Here is a 20,111-nt window from a genome sequence, read left to right on the forward strand (position 1 = left end):
GTGTTTATATACTGGGTGCGATTTGCTGGTGGGGATCATTTCCCCCCCCCCGGTTTTTATCTCTGCTGAAAAAAAATCCTCGGGGACAACCCCGTCAATAAAACAAACAAACCAAAAAAAAAGTTGACATGACAGGCATGTTGTGACACAGTTTTCTATGGTCTACATTGCACTCACTTTCAAAATGACCCGAAGTGGCAGCTCTGATGTTCACGAACGTCCCCAGCAAATCTTCAGGGATGCAAACAGCGCGCCTTTTGGTGGATGCTGCCTTTTTCACGGCCGATTTTTTTTTAGGGGGGACGTTGGAGTGTCTGATTATAATTTCAAAGTAAATTCTGTATTAAAATTACTAAATAAGCAAATCCGTTACAGTCCATGAAACAGGAAGTATAAGGATGAGAAAAAAACAGTTTAAATCGGAAAGCTGGGCACAATGTGAACTGCGCCATCAGAGCAAACTGTTCATTTAGTATTCAGGTATTTTAGTGATTTTCGAGTCACTGTCCATTTAATCCGGAGGGAGAGAAACATCACAGCAACGCGACAAGCAATACGAACTTTGTTGTGTTATTAGTGTTCGTGTATTTAGTCAGAGAGATAGGAATAGGAAGATGAATTTACTATCTCTGGTTTAGTGTTCGTTTTCACTTAGTGTTATTCATTTGATATCATCGGATGTTATTGAGCTGTTAGCCTATTGTTACCTTAATTTTGTGACGTTTCATGAATTAAAAAAAAATCCCCCCTTCTGTTTTTTTGACACATCGCACCCTGTGTGTGTGTGTGTGTATATATATATATATATATATATATATATATATGTGTGTGTGTGTGTGTGTGTGTGTGTGTTACCTGTGTGTATTTCACATCCTCTCTCACACACTTCTGACTCAAAACTCACCTGTTCAAAATTTCCTATTCTTTGTAATTTGCATTGTTCTCTTTTTTCCCTTATTTTTGCTGTTTAGTTTCTATCTGCTGTTTAGCTTATTCCCTGTAAATTGCTTTTTCCTTTCCATTTTATATTGTGTATTTTGTTTATTTTTGTTTTATTCTTGTAAAGTGTCCTTGAGTGTCATGAAAGGCGCTTATAAATAAAATTTATGATTATAATACACACTACTAGGGTTTTTTTAAGCGTTTTTTCCTCCGTTTTTAGTTGATTTTATTTGATATTGTATTAGTTTTTTTTTTAAGCAAAAAGAGAGAGAGAGAGCTTGAAGTCCCCTGGCTGCTCGCTCTCCCCCGGCGCCATTTTGCTTCTCTGTGTGTTTCTGTGCGCGAGAGAGTTGTGATTGGGCTCCGCGCGCCGCCATTGGAGCCAATCAGCGGTGATAACAGCGAGAAGACGGTGAGTGCGCGCGGCGCTGAGAGGGGATGGGACCCGGGAACAGATGGCGATTGGTGTGCGGCCGACCAACCAAAAGACTAAAATAATTATAAACAGGAATTTAACGGATATGATCCGTGTGTGGATTAACCCGAACAGGGTCATTTTCATCGATGAGCTGACCAGGTTAGCCGAGAAGCTAACCGTTTATAAAGAGGCCCTGCTTTGTTTAGCTTAGCTTAGCTTCACTTAACCAGAGCTGTGTTCTTTGCTCGCAAAATAATTAAACCGTTTGCGTCGAGCTGTCAGACCAGCCTGAGATGAAAACACATCACTTTCGTGTGCATGAAAGACATTAATCCTGACATGTTCTTGTAAAATGAAATAAAAACTGGCCTAAATAACGTTTAACTAGCGTTTGAGCCACCGCTTAACTCTCAGGTTATCATGCAGAGACATGGCTGTATCCTAAATGCTCCCTATTTGACTTTCTAGTGCACTCGGCAGAACGTACAACGTCGTCGGTTGTGACACGACTGTAGCGTACGAAGGAAGCGAGTGTGGAGCAGTTTGGGATTCAACCCGTTGACTCAACATCCAGAACTCGCTGTCAACCATAAACATGCAAACAATGAGTTTATTTATTAAAATAAATAAACTGAAATATATAATTTGAGTTCATGAGCTTAAGTGAGAGGATTATTAGCTTGGAAGCAAACTCGGGATATAAAATCCTGAATAAATATTCTTCATGCCATGAAAAGTTTATTTATATCCATTTTCTGCTTGTCCAGGCCAGACAGGAAGTCCAGGGCAGACAGGAAGTCCGGTGCTCCATGAGAGTTTCTCAGATACAGCTTGGATGCTAATTATATCCTGAATGATTATCATTGAATTGACTGCTTTCATATTTTCAGTACCTTCATTTCAGATCTCATGTAAAACCACAAACATCTGCTGTAACGTCAGCATCACTGAATATAAAAGCCCTGAATCACACCCCACTCAGCATTGTGAAATATCTGAGGAAAAAGCTTCTTGCTGTTTTCTTCTAAGTTCTTGTGCACTGCTAAAATACCACGAAACTAAATCCTGATCTCTCGACTCATACCGATTTGCTCTGTTTCTGTTCACACAGCGTAGCGTTGAGCTTGGGTTCTGAATAGGCTCTGAGAATGGAGCAGTTCACCGAGACGGCGAGTGGCGGAGAGCAGATTGTGGTGCAGGCATCTGGTGGAGCAGTGCAGCAGCAGGTATGAGCTCTGCCTCGGAATGGGCAGGCGTGGTGCAGGCCACTGTCTGTGTGTGTGTGTGTGTGTGAGAGAGAGAGCGAAAGAGAGAGGTGTGTATAACCGTATGGCTGCGTTCTCTGTGGTCCAGAGCACAGTGACTGCAGTGCAGCTGCAGGCCGACGGCCAGGTGGATGCGGGTGCGGCCCAGCAGGTGCAGACTCTCCAGGTAGTGGTATTCTTTCTCTGGCTCGTCAGCTGTCTGCATGTCGGCAACAACGACTCCGCAACGTTTCCTCAAATCTGTACAAAGATGATCGTCCACATGTTAAACCCATTCAGTCCACAAACAGCGAGACGTCATGCTTCATTCATTCGTTTCATGTGTTTATTTAATACTGAATTTGCAGTTTGGTATATTAATGCGAAAAATGTGGTTTAAAAAAGCCCGTGTGTGAACAGACCGTCAGGAAAGCTGTGATGCTACTGTGCATGATTATATAATTTCTGTACATACAGCCATTATAAAGCACAAATATAATTTCCTCCAGTGTTCTCCAGCGCATGCGTTTGCTATTAAGTGTATGAGTGTGTGTGTATGTGCGTTCAGTGTTGTATTCATCGTTTACATTTGTTTCGCAGAACCCTGTGTACGTTCTGCATGATGTCATGTTGATCTGAACGTGAGAGCACTGAGAGACCTGTGGCACCCAAAAAGAAAAATACTCATTGCTCCCGGTCTTCTCTTCTCAGGTCCAGGGGCAGCCTTTAATGGTGCAGGTCAGCGGGGGTCAGCTCATCACCCCTTCCGGGCAGCCCATAATGGTACAGGCCGTGCCAGGAGGACAGGCGCAGACGATCATGCAGCTACCCGTGACAGGCTCGCAGGGACTTCAGCAGGTGAGCAGAAGTGTGTGCTTATCATCAGATCAAAGGTCTGGCTTGATTAAGACTGCGTGTACTATCAACGAAACTGTACTGCAGTGTTGTTGGGAATTATTAATTCACTAATGCTCAATTAATCGGTTATTATGATTCTTATTAGTTTTAATCACGGAGCTAAATTGACAACACTAATCAACAACAACTTTTAATACTTGCATTGCAAGTAAGAACAGAAAATGGTGCTGAGTTTGTTTTGTGTCCCTGACAGATCCAGCTCGTGCAGCCGGGACAGATTCAGCTCTCGGGAGGTCAAACGCTACAAGTCCAATCTGCACAGGGCCAGACGCAGCAGATCATCATCCAGCAGCCGCAGACTGCAGTGACCGCAGGACAGAACCAGGTCTCAACCCGCACGTGCACGTAAACAGACATAAAGGCCGCTGTAGGTCTTTAAAAGTATTATAATATACACACAGGAAGGGAACTGCGACGAGCAGACAACTCGAACCGATGCATGATACTAGTTTGAGTGCTGTAGTTTACCGTCATGTATTAGAAAAGACTTTGTAAGATACCGTATAACACTAATAATTCTATCCACATTCACGGGATATGAGCAGCCACGCATCCTGATTGGCTGCTCTACTACAAGGCTGTCAGTTCATATACCGTGAGTAGAGAAAAACAAAATGGCGGAGCGTGTTACTGAACCAACCGAGGACAAAATAAAAACTCTACTCGGAAAGAAAATCCAAAGAAATAGAAAAAAAAGCAACAAAATATGGAATAAAAGTATTTAATGGGCAGAACATATCTGTTTTAATTTTTTCAAGAATTATTATTAGTGCATTTTTCGCAAATTGCTTCTGTCATTTCGCCGGTTTGTTTACATTCTAAGTGGAAATTATTCTGTCGGACGATTTGTATGAAGTTTTTATTTATCGAATTTGCAAAAAATAAAAAAATGCTCTGTTTCTCAAAATCCAGTGAATGTGGAAATAATAAAATGGTTATTCCATTCAATCTCGCCGTACGTGGCTTATAGACAACTCGGTGCTACGCACCTCACCGGCTATCGGCTCATGTACGACTCGATTGCGTGGAATAACTGTTAAATATTATTGTACTATATTTATTGTATGTAACGCACATTATCTTGTGTGTGTGTGTGTCTCAGCCTCAGCAGATCACAGTACAGGGTCAGCAGGCTCAGACAGCGGAGGGTCAGACCATCCTGTACCAGCCGGTCAACGCTGATGGAACCGTCCTCCAGCAGGGTAACGCAACAAAACCACAGGTTTACACACTATGGGTTCCATTTAGGAAAGAAGTTGAGATCACATTTGGCTAGAAATACAAATCAGGATTGAAGAAACCAGACATCATCATGAAAACATTCTTATATATACCCAGGCAAAAAAGAAGCTCGTGCACCTGTACTCGAGTGCATATTGTGATGTTCCAGAACGTGTGTTAGCTCAGAGTGAGTTTTCAACTTCTCTCTTTTCTGTGTGTTTGCTCTCTTCAGGCATGATCACTATTCCAGCCGCCAGCTTAGCAGGAGGGCAGATCATCCAGGCGGGTTCAAACGCGAGTGGCAGCGGGGGTCAGGGCACCGTGACCGTCGCCGTACCCGTCACAGGAAACGTGGTCAATGCTGGAGGAATGGTCATGGTGGGTCACTGAGGTTTATCGACTTATAGTTACCTATAATGCTCTTTCACATACAACCCCGATTCCAAAAAAGTTGGGACAAAGTACAAATTGTAAATAAAAACGGAATGCAATGATGTGGAAGTTTCAAAATTCCATATTTTATTCAGAATAGAACATAGATGACATATCAAATGTTTAAACTGAGAAAATGTATCATTTAAAAAGAAAAATTAGGTGATTTAAAATTTCATGACAACAACACATCTCAAAAAAGTTGGGACAAGGCCATGTTTCCCACTGTGAGACATCCCCTTTTCTCTTTACAACAGTCTGTAAACGTCTGGGGACTGAGGAGACAAGTTGCTCAAGTTTAGGGATAGGAATGTTAACCCATTCTTGTCTAATGTAGGATTCTAGTTGCTCAACTGTCTTAGGTCTTTTTTGTCGTATCTTCCGTTTTATGATGCGCCAAATGTTTTCTATGGGTGAAAGATCTGGACTGCAGGCTGGCCAGTTCAGTACCCGGACCCTTCTTCTACGCAGCCATGATGCTGTAATTGATGCAGTATGTGGTTTGGCATTGTCATGTTGGAAAATGCAAGGTCTTCCCTGAAAGAGACGTCGTCTGGATGGGAGCATATGTTGCTCTAGAACCTGGATATACCTTTCAGCATTGATGGTGTCTTTCCAGATGTGTAAGCTGCCCATGCCACACGCACTAATGCAACCCCATACCATCAGAGATGCAGGCTTCTGAACTGAGCGCTGATAACAACTCGGGTCGTCCTTCTCCTCTTTAGTCCAAATGACATGGTGTCCCTGATTTCCATAAAGAACTTCAAATTTTGATTCGTCTGACCACAGAACAGTTTTCCACTTTGCCACAGTCCATTTTAAATGAGCCTTGGCCCAGAGAAGACGTCTGCGCTTCTGGATCATGTTTAGATACGGCTTCTTCTTTGAACTATAGAGTTTTAGCTGGCAACGGCGGATGGCACGGTGAATTGTGTTCACAGATAATGTTCTCTGGAAATATTCCTGAGCCCATTTTGTGATTTCCAATACAGAAGCATGCCTGTATGTGATGCAGTGCCGTCTAAGGGCCCGAAGATCACGGGCACCCAGTATGGTTTTCCGGCCTTGACCCTTACGCACAGAGATTCTTCCAGATTCTCTGAATCTTTTGATGATATTATGCACTGTAGATGATGATATGTTCAAACTCTTTGCAATTTTACACTGTCGAACTCCTTTCTGATATTGCTCCACTATTTGTCGGCGCAGAATTAGGGGGATTGGTGATCCTCTTCCCATCTTTACTTCTGAGAGCCGCTGCCACTCCAAGATGCTCTTTTTATACCCAGTCATGTTAATGACCTTTTGCCAATTGACCTAATGAGTTGCAATTTGGTCCTCCAGCTGTTCCTTTTTTGTACCTTTAACTTTTCCAGCCTCTTATTGCCCCTGTCCCAACTTTTTTGAGATGTGTTGCTGTCATGAAATTTCAAATGAGCCAATATTTGGCAAGAAATTTCAAAATGTCTCACTTTTGACATTTGATATGTTGTCTATGTTATATTGTGAATACAATATCAGTTTTTGAGATTTGTAAATTATTGCATTCCGTTTTTATTTACAATTTGTACTTTGTCCCAACTTTTTTGGAATCGGGGTTGTACAAGTCATCAGTATGATGAATGCATTTATATTTTTTAAATATGAAAATAGTAATGGTGTGTAAAACATGGCACCACTTGTGCATTTATCAGATGGTCCAAAGCGGCGGTTCTGTCCCCACCATGCAGCGGATCCCTCTCCCCGGAGCTGAGATGCTGGAGGAGGAGCCGCTCTACGTTAATGCTAAGCAGTACCACCGCATCCTGAAGAGACGCCAGGCCCGCGCCAAGCTGGAGGCCGAGGGCAAGATCCCGAAAGAGAGGAGGGTGAGTTAAACACACTTAACGTGGATAATGGATTTAATTTCTGTGAGAAATTTTTATATGTCAGAAATAAGGTCCTGCGTCAGCCTTTAAAGATGCGGTGTGTATTTTTTGTGTGTTAACACCTGTGGTAATCATATAATTTAAATTAAAACAGAATACAAATGTGACTCTGTATATTGCCTGGTCAGTTTTGTTTCTGTTTCAGATCGCTGTATGTGTGTGTAATATTTAAAATATATAATATTTAATTCTGGCGGCACGGTGGTGTAGTGGTTAGCGCTGTCGCCTCACAGCAAGAAGGTCCGGGTTCGAGCCCCGTGGCCGGCGAGGGCCTTTCTGTGCGGAGTTTGCATGTTCTCCCCGTGTCCGCGTGGGTTTCCTCCGGGTGCTCCGGTTTCCCCCACAGTCCAAAGACATGCAGGTTAGGTTAACTGGTGACTCTAAATTGACCGTAGGTGTGAGTGTGAGTGTGAATGGTTGTCTGTGTCTATGTGTCAGCCCTGTGATGACCTGGCGACTTGTCCAGGGTGTACCCCGCCTTTCGCCCGTAGTCAGCTGGGATAGGCTCCAGCTTGCCTGCGACCCTGTAGAACAGGATAAAGCGGCTACAGATAATGAGATGAGAATATTTAATGCTGGATGTTAGCTCCAGCTCAGCTCCGCCCTTTTTAATAAACGACAAGGAAGCAACAATTTTGGAACACATCTTCAACCTGTGCTGAGTTAGCGATGGCGTGTACTGTGTGTTCACCCGATTGCTTTGTCATCCTAGAAATACCTGCACGAGTCTCGTCATCGGCACGCCATGGCGCGGAAGCGTGGTGACGGCGGACGCTTCTTTTCCGTCAAAGAGAAGGAGGAGATGGCCGTGCAGGTGAGCGGGAGGCTCCAGATAAATCCCAGCACTGATTGGACTGCCATCTCGGCCCTGCCACTGGGATAACAATCGCATCTCGGGCTTTTAAGCAATACACGCTCCTCTTTGCAAGCCAAAGAGACTGCACGTGTGTGTGTGTACGCACATGTTCGTGTGTGTGTGTCTCTGTGTATGTTTGTGCTTTCAGGCTTCATCGTGCGTGTGTAATTTATCCCTGCTGAGACTGTGTGGCTCGACAGCGGTACGATACAAATTGCCCTAAAACACGAAAGCGACCGTGGAATATTTTCAAACCGAGTGGGCCGTTTGTTAATAACGGCTTTTATTCATTTTATTAGATATGAGCAGTGACCTAGATGACGCGCTGATACACGCTTCTTAGATAAGCTTATTTTTTGCATGCTTAACTTAATATTAATGTCATAATTGCACAGTAAATCTCTTCAGCACTTTATTCTTACTGTACAGCCACTGTTTCAGAGCCAAAAACAAAACTCGTCCTTGTGCTGCCCCAGTGTTAAGATTTCAAGTGCGCAACCTGATAGAAATCACACTGGATTTTAATCTGACCTCATTTAATCTCACTAAAGTCAGTATTATAATTCAGTCCTTCCTCGTAATTTCTTATCATTCGTGATTATTCACGGTAAACCGGCTGATTCCACGATTCATCGAGCTTCAAGACTCATCGTTTGCAGGATTTTGCTTTTCTCTGTAACCTATTGTGTTGTTTTGATCTGTGCCGTCTGCATGGCTTATGTGTATCGGTATCGCTGCTTTCGGAGTTTTGCATCATTGCTTCGTTGTTTGTCATAAGTTATTGACATGTTTAAAATGTTTCGAAAGGAACGCATGCAGAACCGAGCTTGTGTTTTCACCTGCCCGATAAAACAAGCCGTTCGTGTCCCTGCTGTTTTCTTGTACTGTTTTCTTCTGTTTCTTTTTTTTTTAATTTGCAAATAAACACGTTTTAAGTTTTCTATTTTCTTGTTTTTAATATCCATCAATATTTTACGTCATTGTAATTATTTTACTGTCTAATATTTTGGACATTTCAATATGATGTGAGTTTTTAAGTAATGCAGATGCACATGCGAAGCAGATATATGATCAAGTTCATCATCACTCAGCTCAGGATACTATGCGTATATAATAAAAGAGATCAAATGCGACGGAGTAATTGCCTTCATCGCTCCTCCTCTTCCTCTCTCTTTTTGGCAGGTGGAGTCAGAGCAGGCCCCGGTCGGCGAGGAAGCTGTGACTCAAATGATCAGCGTTTCATAACCCTTCGTAATGCTTCATACGGTGTTCGGTGTTCACTCCAGTGTAAAGCGAAAAATCCCTCCGAATCTCAGCCGGTGCTTTGTACGGATTTCTACACTGGCTCTGTTCCACTCTGGTGCTTCATGAGCAAGAACGCTGATCTCGGATCAGGTTTTCTGCCTTTAACCTTGTAAATAATGCCACTGTAAAGGCGCAGAGAGTTGATCCCAGATCAGTGCGCTACCAAACTGACTATTTCTGTCTGAAAGCATGGAAAGACTCGAGGAAACAGAACCTGTGCATTTCCTATCGACTTGTATGACGTGTGTAAGGGTGACTCACGAGGTCGCTCCTGTGTGCTGTATTTTGTATGGCATCTTGTTTACCTTCTGAGCATGACTTTTAATATATTTGTTGGAACGTTAACGTTTGTAACGAGACAAAGAAGCTTATTTAAAGACATCGGACATGTTACTTGTGGACAGACTGAGTTTTATTTCCTCATAGAAATTGTGACAAGGTCAAATATTTTGCTGACTATGCACTTCGACATTGTTCTCCAGAACGTACCGAGTACTTAAAAGACTCCAAGGTCATCTCGTGTGAAATTTACAGCACAAAAATCCATTTCATAAATAAAAAGCTGATGTGTTTGGAAATGTGAGCGCTGTGAATGCATATGGCTGTGTTTCGCATGTCAGATCATTTGGACAGAAAACTCCAGGACTATTGGTGAACTCTCAGAAGTTGTTGTTTTGTGGAAATCATTGCTCTCTGTGCAATCTCTGGAGTCTTAATTTTTGTCACGAGATTAACAAAATAATATGACGTGTTTTATCCCTTCCTGAAACATGCAACATCTCATCTCATTATCTGTAGCCGCTTTATCCTGTTCTACAAGGTCGCAGGCAAGCTGGAGCCTATCCCAGCTGACTACGGGCGAAAGGCGGGGTACACCCTGGACAAGTCGCCAGGTCATCACAGGGCTGACACATAGACACAGACAACCATTCACACTCACATTCACGCCTACGCTCAATTTAGAGTCACCAGTTAACCTAACCTGCATGTCTTTGGACTGTGGGGGAAACCGGAGCACCCGGAGGAAACCCACGTGGACACGGGGAGAACATGCAAACTCCGCACAGAAAGGCCCTCGCCGGCCACGGGGCTCGAACCCGGACCTTCTTGCTGTGAGGCGACAGCGCTAACCACTACACCACCGCGCCGCCCACATGCAACATCTCTATTGTAAATTGTTGATCACACTAATATCGGATTCACCTCTGGACCGTGAACCGATTGTTTGACCGTCAACTTTTTTGTTTCTTTTTAAAGAAATGGAACAAAAATCTTGCAAAGAGGTTCCGAAGAGAAGTTCCTCCATGGGTCTGGCTATGTCTAATTTCGAATCTGACTTGTGTGTTTCTTTCCCAGGCAACTGCACAACATCCCAAAGGAACTGTGATTAAATATAGATGCCTGATAGTCATTTCCAAATGCCACACATATAGACCATAACCCTGACAGAGAGAGAAAGAGAGATGGTCTCAATCAGAGCCATACCACTGTCTGAAAGGTGGATTTTATTGATTAGGGGTTTGGATGACAAAAATTGTTCGTGTGGACAGTCTCTTGCACTAGTGTACCCTTTTCCCTCCACTAGAGGGTGCTGTTCAGAAGAACCGGACATGTTCTGTACGATCATGATCTTTCTGTTCGGCAGTCTGGAGAACAGCCGCATCTCAAAAACGAGCCTCGATATTGATGATAATCTTTTTGTTCTCGTGTTCAATCCTCGCTCATTATCAGAGTGTCAAAACTGGCCTTAGATCAGTTGAAAAATTGAAGCATCCACCAACAGCCACCCACTGGACCAGCTCTCCCAGCTCAATAGCCACACATTAGCATAAAAATGGCGTGCTACGAATAATCAGGCCTGGAGTAGTGCAGAATAATTTGTGTTGCTTTTTTTTCTCTAAACAAGAAGTGCTTCATTTAGTTCAATAGCTGAGATAAAATGCAGCGCGTCCCTGATTTGAATTGAAGATGAGAGATGGAGGGATAAGCCTTGGCTCTCTTTTTATAAATTATACAGATTTAAGGTTTAAAAAAAATTAAAAAGCTTTAAAAACGACAACCCAAGTTTACACTGTGTCACAAAAATAGTTACACCACTGTAACATAACCTGAGGTGGGATAAATACCCAGGAGTTCACACGGATGTAATAACCTTAAAGATCTGTTATCATGAGCTAAAACTGTTTCACTCTGGCTCATCGCGATCTAACAACAACTTGACTGAAGTGTGACGTTCATTGTGTGAGGAAAAATCACTTTGGTTTTACGGTAGATACCTACACTGTAAAAACGAAAATGTTGAGAAAACTCAAATGATCACGGCAACATGACGCAAGAGATTTTTGAGTTTTCTTCACTTTTGACTTTAGTAATGTTTTCAAGTTTAGACAAGAGTTCTGCCAACTTGAATCCTCTCGTTCACTGAATTATAATATTCTTGTGAGGCTAACAATGAAAATGTATGTTGTTGCAATTGTATTTAAGGAACGCTCAACAAACAAATGAATATATCAATAAAATGAAGCGCACACAGCTGAAAGTTAACTAAAACTGTGTTTCTGAAAGAAAGAAAGAAAGAAAGAAAGAAAGAAAGAAACCCATGTTTCTTTATGAATATGAGGGATAATGATTATTATTCTATCCACAGTGACTGGATATGAGCAATTGCATGCTTTGATTGGCTACTCTACTACTAGACTATCAGCTCATATACCATGAATAGAGAAAAACAAAATGGCGGAGCGTGTTGCTGAACCAACCGAAGACTATTCGAAAACAAAACCCGCCAAAAAAAACCAAAATATGGAATAAAAGTATGTGATGGTAAGAACATCTTTTTTTTCAAGAATTATTATAAGAGCATTTTTTACAAATTCTCCTGTCATGTCGCTGTTTTTTTTTTTTTTACATTCTTAGTGGAAATTATTTTGTTGGATGTTTTGTGTAAAGTTTTTATTTACTGAATTTGCAAAAAATAAAAAAAATGCTCTGTTTCTCAAAATCCAGCGAATGTGGATCGAATAAAACAGTTATTCCACTCAATCTCGTCATACATGGATTATAGACAACTCGGTGCGATGCGATTCATCGGCTATCAGCTCGTGTACGACTCGATTTTGTGGAATAACTGTTTAAAAGACTGAGGTAAGTCTTGCCTCAAGTCCAACATACGAAAATGTGTTCACTGAAGACAGTGATAAAGGGCTTCACCCATTTCGCGAACGTTGTCCTCAACAAAAAGCTACAATTTGCTTGTCACGAGCTTCAGGCCACGAGGTCCTCTGTTGATAAAATGCAGAACAACATCCTGCTCGCCCACGTCAAATTAGGAGATGCGCAGGGTTTCCCTGAAAGGTCGAACAAAACCGACTGCAACTCAAAAATCCTTGTTATAGTATTTTGAAAATACTTGTTCACACATTAAGAGCAAAGTCTGCTGGAGAGACGAGTCTTTGCTAACTGCAAATAACCAGCTTTATTTCTGAGTGAGATCAATTTGAAAACTTGTCTGAGATCAACAATTATGAGTTATCATTTTTACAGTAGAGGTATCCTTGGCAGGATTGGAAAATACATGTTTCCACGAGATATAATTATGGTGTTTCCATTGCATCACATTTGATTGGCGATCAGCAACTATGGTGAGGATTAACCAATCAGAATCGTGCGTTTTTTTCCAAGTAAATCTGGCTTCATAAGGTAAGATGGAATTTACATCCTATTATTACGAGCATGTTTTCTTTTAATCATTTCCAGCTGAACTGTCATAAATATCCATTTCCTGGAAGCATTACTGATATGATATGATAAGTTGATGGTAAATGGTGTTTTTACTGCTGTCCAGCATCCATCCAAAAACGCACAAGTTCATCAGATTGAGCACCTGTTTTATCAAATCTTCTGACACACAAATTCTCAGAAGTTATTTCGTTTCTGTAATTACACAAGTATTAAAGTCATAATGTAAAGTGGGATGAAAATCATTCGCTTTCACGGTGTTTAAATGATCTCACTGCCACCATAATGCACAATATCAATTATCATCAAGTTCTTGACTGCTAATCACACTAGCCTGTTTGAACACCAGCCTACTGCAGTGCATTCTGGGATTGGATGATGCGGTCAGACAATATCTCTTGGAAATCTCCTGCTATAGTGCAGTATATCGTCAGGTACAGGATGATTGTGACATTTTTCTTGTCCTGATGCTGATTAGATATGTATTTTTTTTAAAATGCCAAACAAAGCTCTGACACCAGTCCTGTCTGGTTATTCCTTATAAAAACAACAACAAAAAAAATCGAGCAAATCCACTGAGTCCTGTCACTACTACGCCACATCTGGTGACAACTGGTGTCTCTGCTCTTGGGAGCTCTTGTGAAGATAAAAATGGTCCAGGAGAGTTTTTCATTGGCGAGTGAGTCGCACGCTGATGCTCGTGCAGCACATGGAGATGCTGTGGTAGACAGGAAGGATGAAGATGTCCACAAGGCTGCTCCACAGCTTCTCAAGACAGGTGTTGTTCATGAAGATGACCTTTACACACGGTGTGAGAAGCCTGAAGGACAAGAGAGGAAAGCTCAGGTCATTGCAAGATCGCATCATCTCTGTCCAAACTCTATCCTTTGAAAAGGAAGAGATTAATTCACACCATTCTCTTCTCGCCCCATGTTTCGCCAATGACACGTTCAGTGTTTCTTGCTGATGTGGTTTGTGACACATTCAAAAAAATGGACAAACATTCACAGCTTGAATAGCTTTCTTCTTCAGGACATGGTTTGGTGTGACCAGCATCTGACTCAGGTAGGAAGCGTGGCCTAAAGTTTGAAGGCGGAACTCTACAATATAGCTGATTTCAACATTTGATTTGATTTTGCATTTTTAAAGGAACAGTTGGACATGTTTCAGCGTTCAGTTGTCTTCCCAATAAACTAGCACCTTGTGGATTATATTTTTTTTGGGAAATGGGCAGGGTTAACTTATTGAAATGTATCATCAGAGCAGAAACGGCTCGTAAGGAGATAACGGTGAGGTCTTTCTCTCAAGCTTCAGTTATTTCACAGCTCCATTTTGGTGAGCGCTAGAACCACGTCAATATTACAAACTGCCCAAAACTTCTTATTTATTTTTACAGTATGGAGTTATTCTGATGGGCGGCACGGTGGTGTAGTGGTTAGTGCTGTCGCCTCACAGCAAGAAGGTCCGGGTTCGAGCCCCGGGGCCGGCGAGGGCCTTTCTGTGTGGAGTTTGCATGTTCTCCCCGTGTCCGCGTGGGTTTCCTCCGGGTGCTCCGGTTTCCCCCACAGTCCAAAGACATGCAGGTTAGGTTAACTGGTGACTCTAAATTGACCGTAGGTGTGAATGGGAGTGTGAATGGTTTTCTGTGTCTGTGTGTCAGCCCTGTGATGACCTGGCGACTTGTCCAGGGTGTACCCCGCCTTTCGCCCGTAGTCAGCTGGGATAGGCTCCAGCTTGCCTGCGACCCTGTAGAAGGATAAAGCGGCTAGAGATAATGAGATGAGATGAGTTATTCTGACTTATGGTCATGTTCATGTCCAAATGATGAGCCAAAATAACTTATTAGCTTCATAGATTCATTGCAAAGGAAGCGGCACCAAATGGATCCGGTTTAGAGGCAAGTAATTTTTTGGTCCAACTGTTCGTTTAATGTATGCAGTGTGGAGATGCTGAGATTTCACATCACCTGCTCATCAGTGTGAAGTGAAGTGACGATGACATACGTTAAGTTCCCCTCTACAGCACCATAAATTATTTCAAAACCCGGATATTGATATTAAATGAAATAAGTGCTCATACCAGATGTGAAGGCAGGTGAGGAACGCGAAGAGAACTCCGGCGATGATGGAGAAGGGGATGGCGAGCACCGCCGTGATGATGCGATAGAACCAAACCCGGGACACCTCGAAGAGTGCGTTGCTCCAGAACCACACCCGGTCTCCAGTACGCACTGAGAGCGGCTCAGCTATCACGTCCTCGAAACTCACCTGACCGCACACACACATTATAGATCAGATCTGATATTTTAACCTTTCAGAGAAATAGCTGTCTCATCAGGTGCTTTAATTAAAGAAGAAAACGCCGTGTCATTCTGTTTGAGGGTGGTTCGATCAAGTGGAATTACTGATACCATCCCAAAGTTTATTGCTTCCCTATAACAGCATGTCCTGATGTGTTTTATTCCTCTTCTACTGCAGTGGTTTGCCTGTTTCTAGTTACATTTAGTGTTGTAGAACATCTGCAAAACAAGTTATTTCCTCTTCTCACTTACGTTATCGCAGCTGTAAACAGTCGTTACTTCACCAAGGAGATAAAAAGGCAAAAATTGCGGCTTGAGGGTGGGTTTTGTCGAGTTGTTGCTTGCTGATGTGGTTTCTGAGACCGGATGTCACACTGTTTCCAAATCAAAGAAACTCATGTCCGTGGCAGCCATCTTGTAACCAGAATCTCTGTGAAATTTCAACTGCTTCTGTGTTACTCTTATTATCGCAATACATGTTGTCATTAGCGCACAGTGGCCTACAATTTATTCTGCTGAATGGTGATCTGATGAATGGTGCTGAACTTTTCAACGGTATTAGCCTGGTTCAGTACCTTCACTGTGCTACGTGGATCATTTTGGATAATTTTGATAATTCTGGATTACTTCTCTCAGTCGGAGGCTAGTGCTCATCTCGTGTGATGCAGGCTGCGCTAACACACCTGCACTGCAACTCCTTCAGCTCATTCGTGGAATATTTGCATATGAACAACACACGCTGTGATTGCATCACTTATAGTGAGCACTAATGAGGGGTTTTTGAAGAACACTTCAGTGGTTATTGATGTGGAGCGTATTTCAACAGTTTCAACTTGAGACAAAATAGCGCCGGTTGATTTAAAAAAAAAGTGTGCTTTGTTTTTCACAAGTCCAACAGATATACAGGATGGTGTTGTATATGTGGGGTCTGAGTATGAAACATGGTATACGAGTAAGAATTTAAACACTTGTCATTGATTATTTTTCTCTAACAAGTTGGTGTGATGATGAAGCAGAGTTCATGAGACCGTCCGAAAGTTGATCATTTTCTTTTTTTTTAAAGATTTTTTTGGGCTTTTTTCACCTTTATTATTGGATAGGACAGTGTAGAGACAGAAAATGAGCGGGAGAGAGATCGGGAAATGACCTCGGGCCGGAATTGAACCCGGGTCCCCGGATTTATGGTATGGCGCCTTATCCACCTCAGCCTTTGTCCTGAAAACTTAGTTACAGCTTTTGACTTAGTTACACTCAAGACTCTTCCGTCAATGGTGAATAACGTCTCCTTCCAGAAAACTACACCATATAAACCATAATAGATGTGTTTTCAAATGAGTGCATTAATATCACAAAAATGACCCCTTTCTGCCAATCAGAGCCAACAGAGCTGTGGTATAAATGGCTTTCAATATACTTTTTCCACAACTTTGTCATTTATTTAAAGAACTTTCTTGGTTTCGTCATTTTTTTTTCACCCAGTATAAGATGAGTCTCCATCAGCGTGCTGCTATAATTGTGCTCATGAGCTGAAAAAGAACAGTTGTTCTGCTTTTATCCTCCATCTGTCTCAGAGCAGCAGCTGTTAGCATTTACTTCAAGACAAAGTCTCTCTTTACACTTTACCTAATAAGCAAAGAGGAAACACAGACCTCCTGAGAGGAACACGTTTGTTTAGTGCAGTGGACAACAGAAGGACAGGAGCTGTCCTTCTCAGCATTAGTGCTCTACGCTGTATATGCACAGTTTACATTTTTTTTCTGGAATTACAGTCTCAAAGAGTATAAACTCTCATTCATGTCGGCTCTGAAGCATTTAATTTGGATGCTTTGCTTTTGCAGAAGTTATTGATTCAGTGATGGCCCAAAGCAAAGTCAAGTCAAATCAAAGTCCCTCTTGCACCAGGATCTAGTCTTCCCAGGCAGTCTCCTGTCCCAGGACTAACCAGCTCTTGAGGTGCATGGGTGTGGCACCGATCTCTGTTTCTATAGCCCTTGGCCTCTCGCCTGTTATAGCTAGGGTTACAGTGGGAGGCCAGTTTTCTGGTAACTGCGAGAGTTTGACTCTCTACTCGCATCTGTATTGCAGCGTGCCTTGCCAGATGGCAGTCGGTACCACTTTTATGATTGTCTTTGGTATGACCCAATTGTGAGTAGAACTCATGATCTCCCGGTCAAGAAGCAGACACGTTAACCACTCGGCCAGCTCACACTCAAGGTCCAAAGCAAAATAATCACGATATAAGGTGAAGTCGGGTAAAAACGAGTCGGATCGGTTTGAATAAGTCCGACGTCTTTTGAATTTCTGCGATCGCTAATTGTTGCCAAATTGGTGTGGCATTGCTTTTTTGGCATGCGATGAAGGAGTGCATGCCAAAAGGTGTCCCAGTTTACCTGATGTCACCCTATGAACCATTTTCTGCTAAGAATTTCCTTATTGTGTCACATCTTCATCTTCTAAACCTGAGGAATTCTGAGTATATTGAGTGCATCTCAAGGATTTGGTCCATTTTCAGGACTAAGCACATGATCTGTGCACAAGTTTCAATCCCAAATGATAGTTTTGGATTTTTGGACTCGCACACTGTCAGTACGAGGACCGTGTCTCAGCCGGGACGGACTGCGTCGCTAACGTGACCCTGTGATCCAGTAAGTTATTCAGTTACCTTGAGGCATTCGTTCATCTGTCGTGGATCTCTCTCGTTGATCAGAGGCCTCGTGTCACTCTGTGTCGAGGCCAAGTCCTCATCTTCCTCCTCGTCTTCTTCTTCCTCCATGACTGTCTCCAGCTGCGTCTTCCACGGCCGCTGTCCCTCGCTGTCCTCGCTGTCTCCGTCGTCCCCGAGGTCGATCTCTGTATCTGCAGGGGCTAGACTCTGCATCATGGTGCTGGTCATGAACACCAAATAAAACCTCCTGAACACAGTAGAACTCTGAGCAGTGTGTTGGCCGGAGTGTTGGAGTGTGTAGTCACTGCAGTGCTGGGGTTGAGGGACGGATATATTAGGAAAGTGACCGTGCTTGTACAAGAATTCCCTGTGGGAAGATCTGAACGCCCCTGCTGGATGAGCTATAAATACTGCAGGATGGGCCGTCACTTGTTAAACGCTCTTCTTGTGAGTCACCAGAGAGGCACATGGAGGGTCAGACCTGGGTTCTGAAAATGAAAGTCTTTTTTTTTTTTGCATGAATTGATTGATTGATAGATAGATCTTTAAAGGGGCAATATGTGATGTTTGGAGCCCAGTGTTGCCCTTACCCTCTGTTGAAACCCTCAATGTTCCCCTGAAATGACCCCACCTCCTCTGTAAATATGGTATACCCCATGAGCTATTGTTTAAGGAAAAAGGGACAAGGCTTAGGTGTTCTGTTTGAGCAGGGGCGGGGCTAATTTCTGGGCCAGAAAAATTGAAACAGAAGCCTGAAATTAAAGTGCTTCTCTGCATGGAAACACTGCAAGTCACAATTTTTCTCAGATTTTTCCTTTTCAATTTTAGGTTTCGAAACGTTTTAAACGTTTCAAGCTGCACCTTTAAGAAACGGACCATTTTTAACTGGAGTGTTTTATACACTTTACAAAGTGTGAAGCTATAGGGGTGAAAAAAGTGAAAACAGAATCTTTAAATGCCCTGTTTTACTTGATATAGCCTGTTTCTTCTTTCCTTGTTAGATCAAATGCCTCTTGCTGTAGATGGATTACGGTGTCATAGTGCAGTGGGTTTGAGACGCGACCATGTGGAGATTCACGTTGGCTTTATGCAGACAGGGTTTTCACTACTGCAGAGATTTTATCGGAGTGTTTCCACCGACTCTGAGTTAATGTATGACTTGACTCGCTGAAACGTCTCCATGGAGGCTCAACAGCACCACGTTTGTCTTTCTGCTGAACTTCTGAAGTGCTGTTTGCAGTAAGAGCTGGGCATTGCAGCTCATTTCAGATTCTCTTCAAAAGTTTATATCCATGTGCTCACTGAAGGTCTTCAATCTGGCTATTTTTTTTTATATTATAATCATAATGAAGCCATTAAAACTTTGAAATAACCCATGCAGTGACCAAGAAAAATGTTGAACCAAGACATATTTAAAATTCTTAAATGTTCATTTTGAAGCTGGCCACATTCTCATCATCTTCATGAAGAGTTTCCTCCAGGAGGGTTTTTAAAAATCTATAGAAACTGACTTCAGGCCTTTAAACATGTGTCACGACACGAATAAACGATGCAAAAGTGTGGAAAATTCATTGACGAATTTAATGCAACGTTAATATTCACATTAAATGCACCATGATTATGTGAGCATTCCGCAAAATCTGGTGCTTATAGGAGAGAAAAAGGAAAATTCTGGGTACATTCTATCTGATCCTGAGAAGTTGTCGAGAACGCAGAAAATGTCACTGCTTCGTTCAGGAGGGCAAGCTTCATCACGTCAGAAAATCGGCAAACCGAATGAGAGACTCCATCAAGCCTGCAGCAGTGTGGTGATGTTTCTCCAAGCTGCGCCCTGATTGAGTGAATGAAATATGAGAAAAATCAAACATGCCGCGAAAAAAATAAAGGTTTCTTTTTTGTGCACAAACCTTGGCCTTTGATGTGAAAGTGTTCCTTTTTCTGGATAGTCAAAAATATATCTATATATAAAACAGTTATTCCACGAAATCGAGTCGTACACGAGCTGATAGCGGCTATAATCCATGTACAACGAGATTGAGTGGAATAACTGTTTTATTCTATCCACAGTCCTTGGATTTTGAGAAACGGAGCATTTTTATTTTTATGTTTTGCAAATTCGGTCAATAAAATCTTTATACAAAA

At 42.3% G+C, this 20,111-nt stretch overlaps 2 protein-coding genes across 6 annotated transcripts; one reads left to right on the forward strand and one right to left on the reverse strand.

The window, feature by feature from the left end:
* Window positions 1-1,269: 1,269 nt before the first annotated feature.
* On the forward strand, window positions 1,270-9,828 carry nfya (nuclear transcription factor Y, alpha). Of its 5 annotated transcripts, XM_060909829.1 has the most exons (10): window positions 1,364-1,519; window positions 2,472-2,586; window positions 2,714-2,791; window positions 3,316-3,462; window positions 3,716-3,847; window positions 4,625-4,724; window positions 4,976-5,121; window positions 6,873-7,046; window positions 7,819-7,920; window positions 9,145-9,828. In XM_060909829.1, the coding sequence occupies exons 2-10, from the start codon at window positions 2,509-2,511 to the stop codon at window positions 9,205-9,207; spliced, it is 1,020 nt and encodes a 339-aa protein (XP_060765812.1). In that variant the 5' UTR covers window positions 1,364-1,519; window positions 2,472-2,508; the 3' UTR covers window positions 9,208-9,828. The 5 variants fall into 5 exon arrangements, with proteins under 5 accessions (XP_060765810.1, XP_060765811.1, XP_060765812.1 ...); XM_060909827.1 differs by lacking the exons at window positions 1,364-1,519; window positions 9,145-9,828 and adding an exon at window positions 1,270-1,354 and having other exon boundaries at window positions 7,819-8,905; XM_060909828.1 differs by lacking the exons at window positions 1,364-1,519; window positions 9,145-9,828 and adding an exon at window positions 1,292-1,354 and having other exon boundaries at window positions 2,477-2,586; window positions 7,819-8,905.
* A 3,643-nt stretch (window positions 9,829-13,471) lies between these two features.
* Window positions 13,472-18,226, reverse strand: cav4a (caveolin 4a). The gene is made up of 3 exons (XM_060910029.1): window positions 17,967-18,226; window positions 15,085-15,272; window positions 13,472-13,825 (listed from the first exon to the last, which is right to left on the reverse strand). The coding sequence occupies exons 1-3, from the start codon at window positions 18,195-18,197 to the stop codon at window positions 13,675-13,677; spliced, it is 570 nt and encodes a 189-aa protein (XP_060766012.1). The 5' UTR covers window positions 18,198-18,226; the 3' UTR covers window positions 13,472-13,674.
* Between the last annotated feature and the right edge of the window lie 1,885 nt (window positions 18,227-20,111).

This window comes from Neoarius graeffei, chromosome 26 (genome assembly GCF_027579695.1).
Source record: "Neoarius graeffei isolate fNeoGra1 chromosome 26, fNeoGra1.pri, whole genome shotgun sequence".
In the NCBI taxonomy this organism is placed as follows: Eukaryota; Metazoa; Chordata; class Actinopteri; order Siluriformes; family Ariidae; genus Neoarius; species Neoarius graeffei.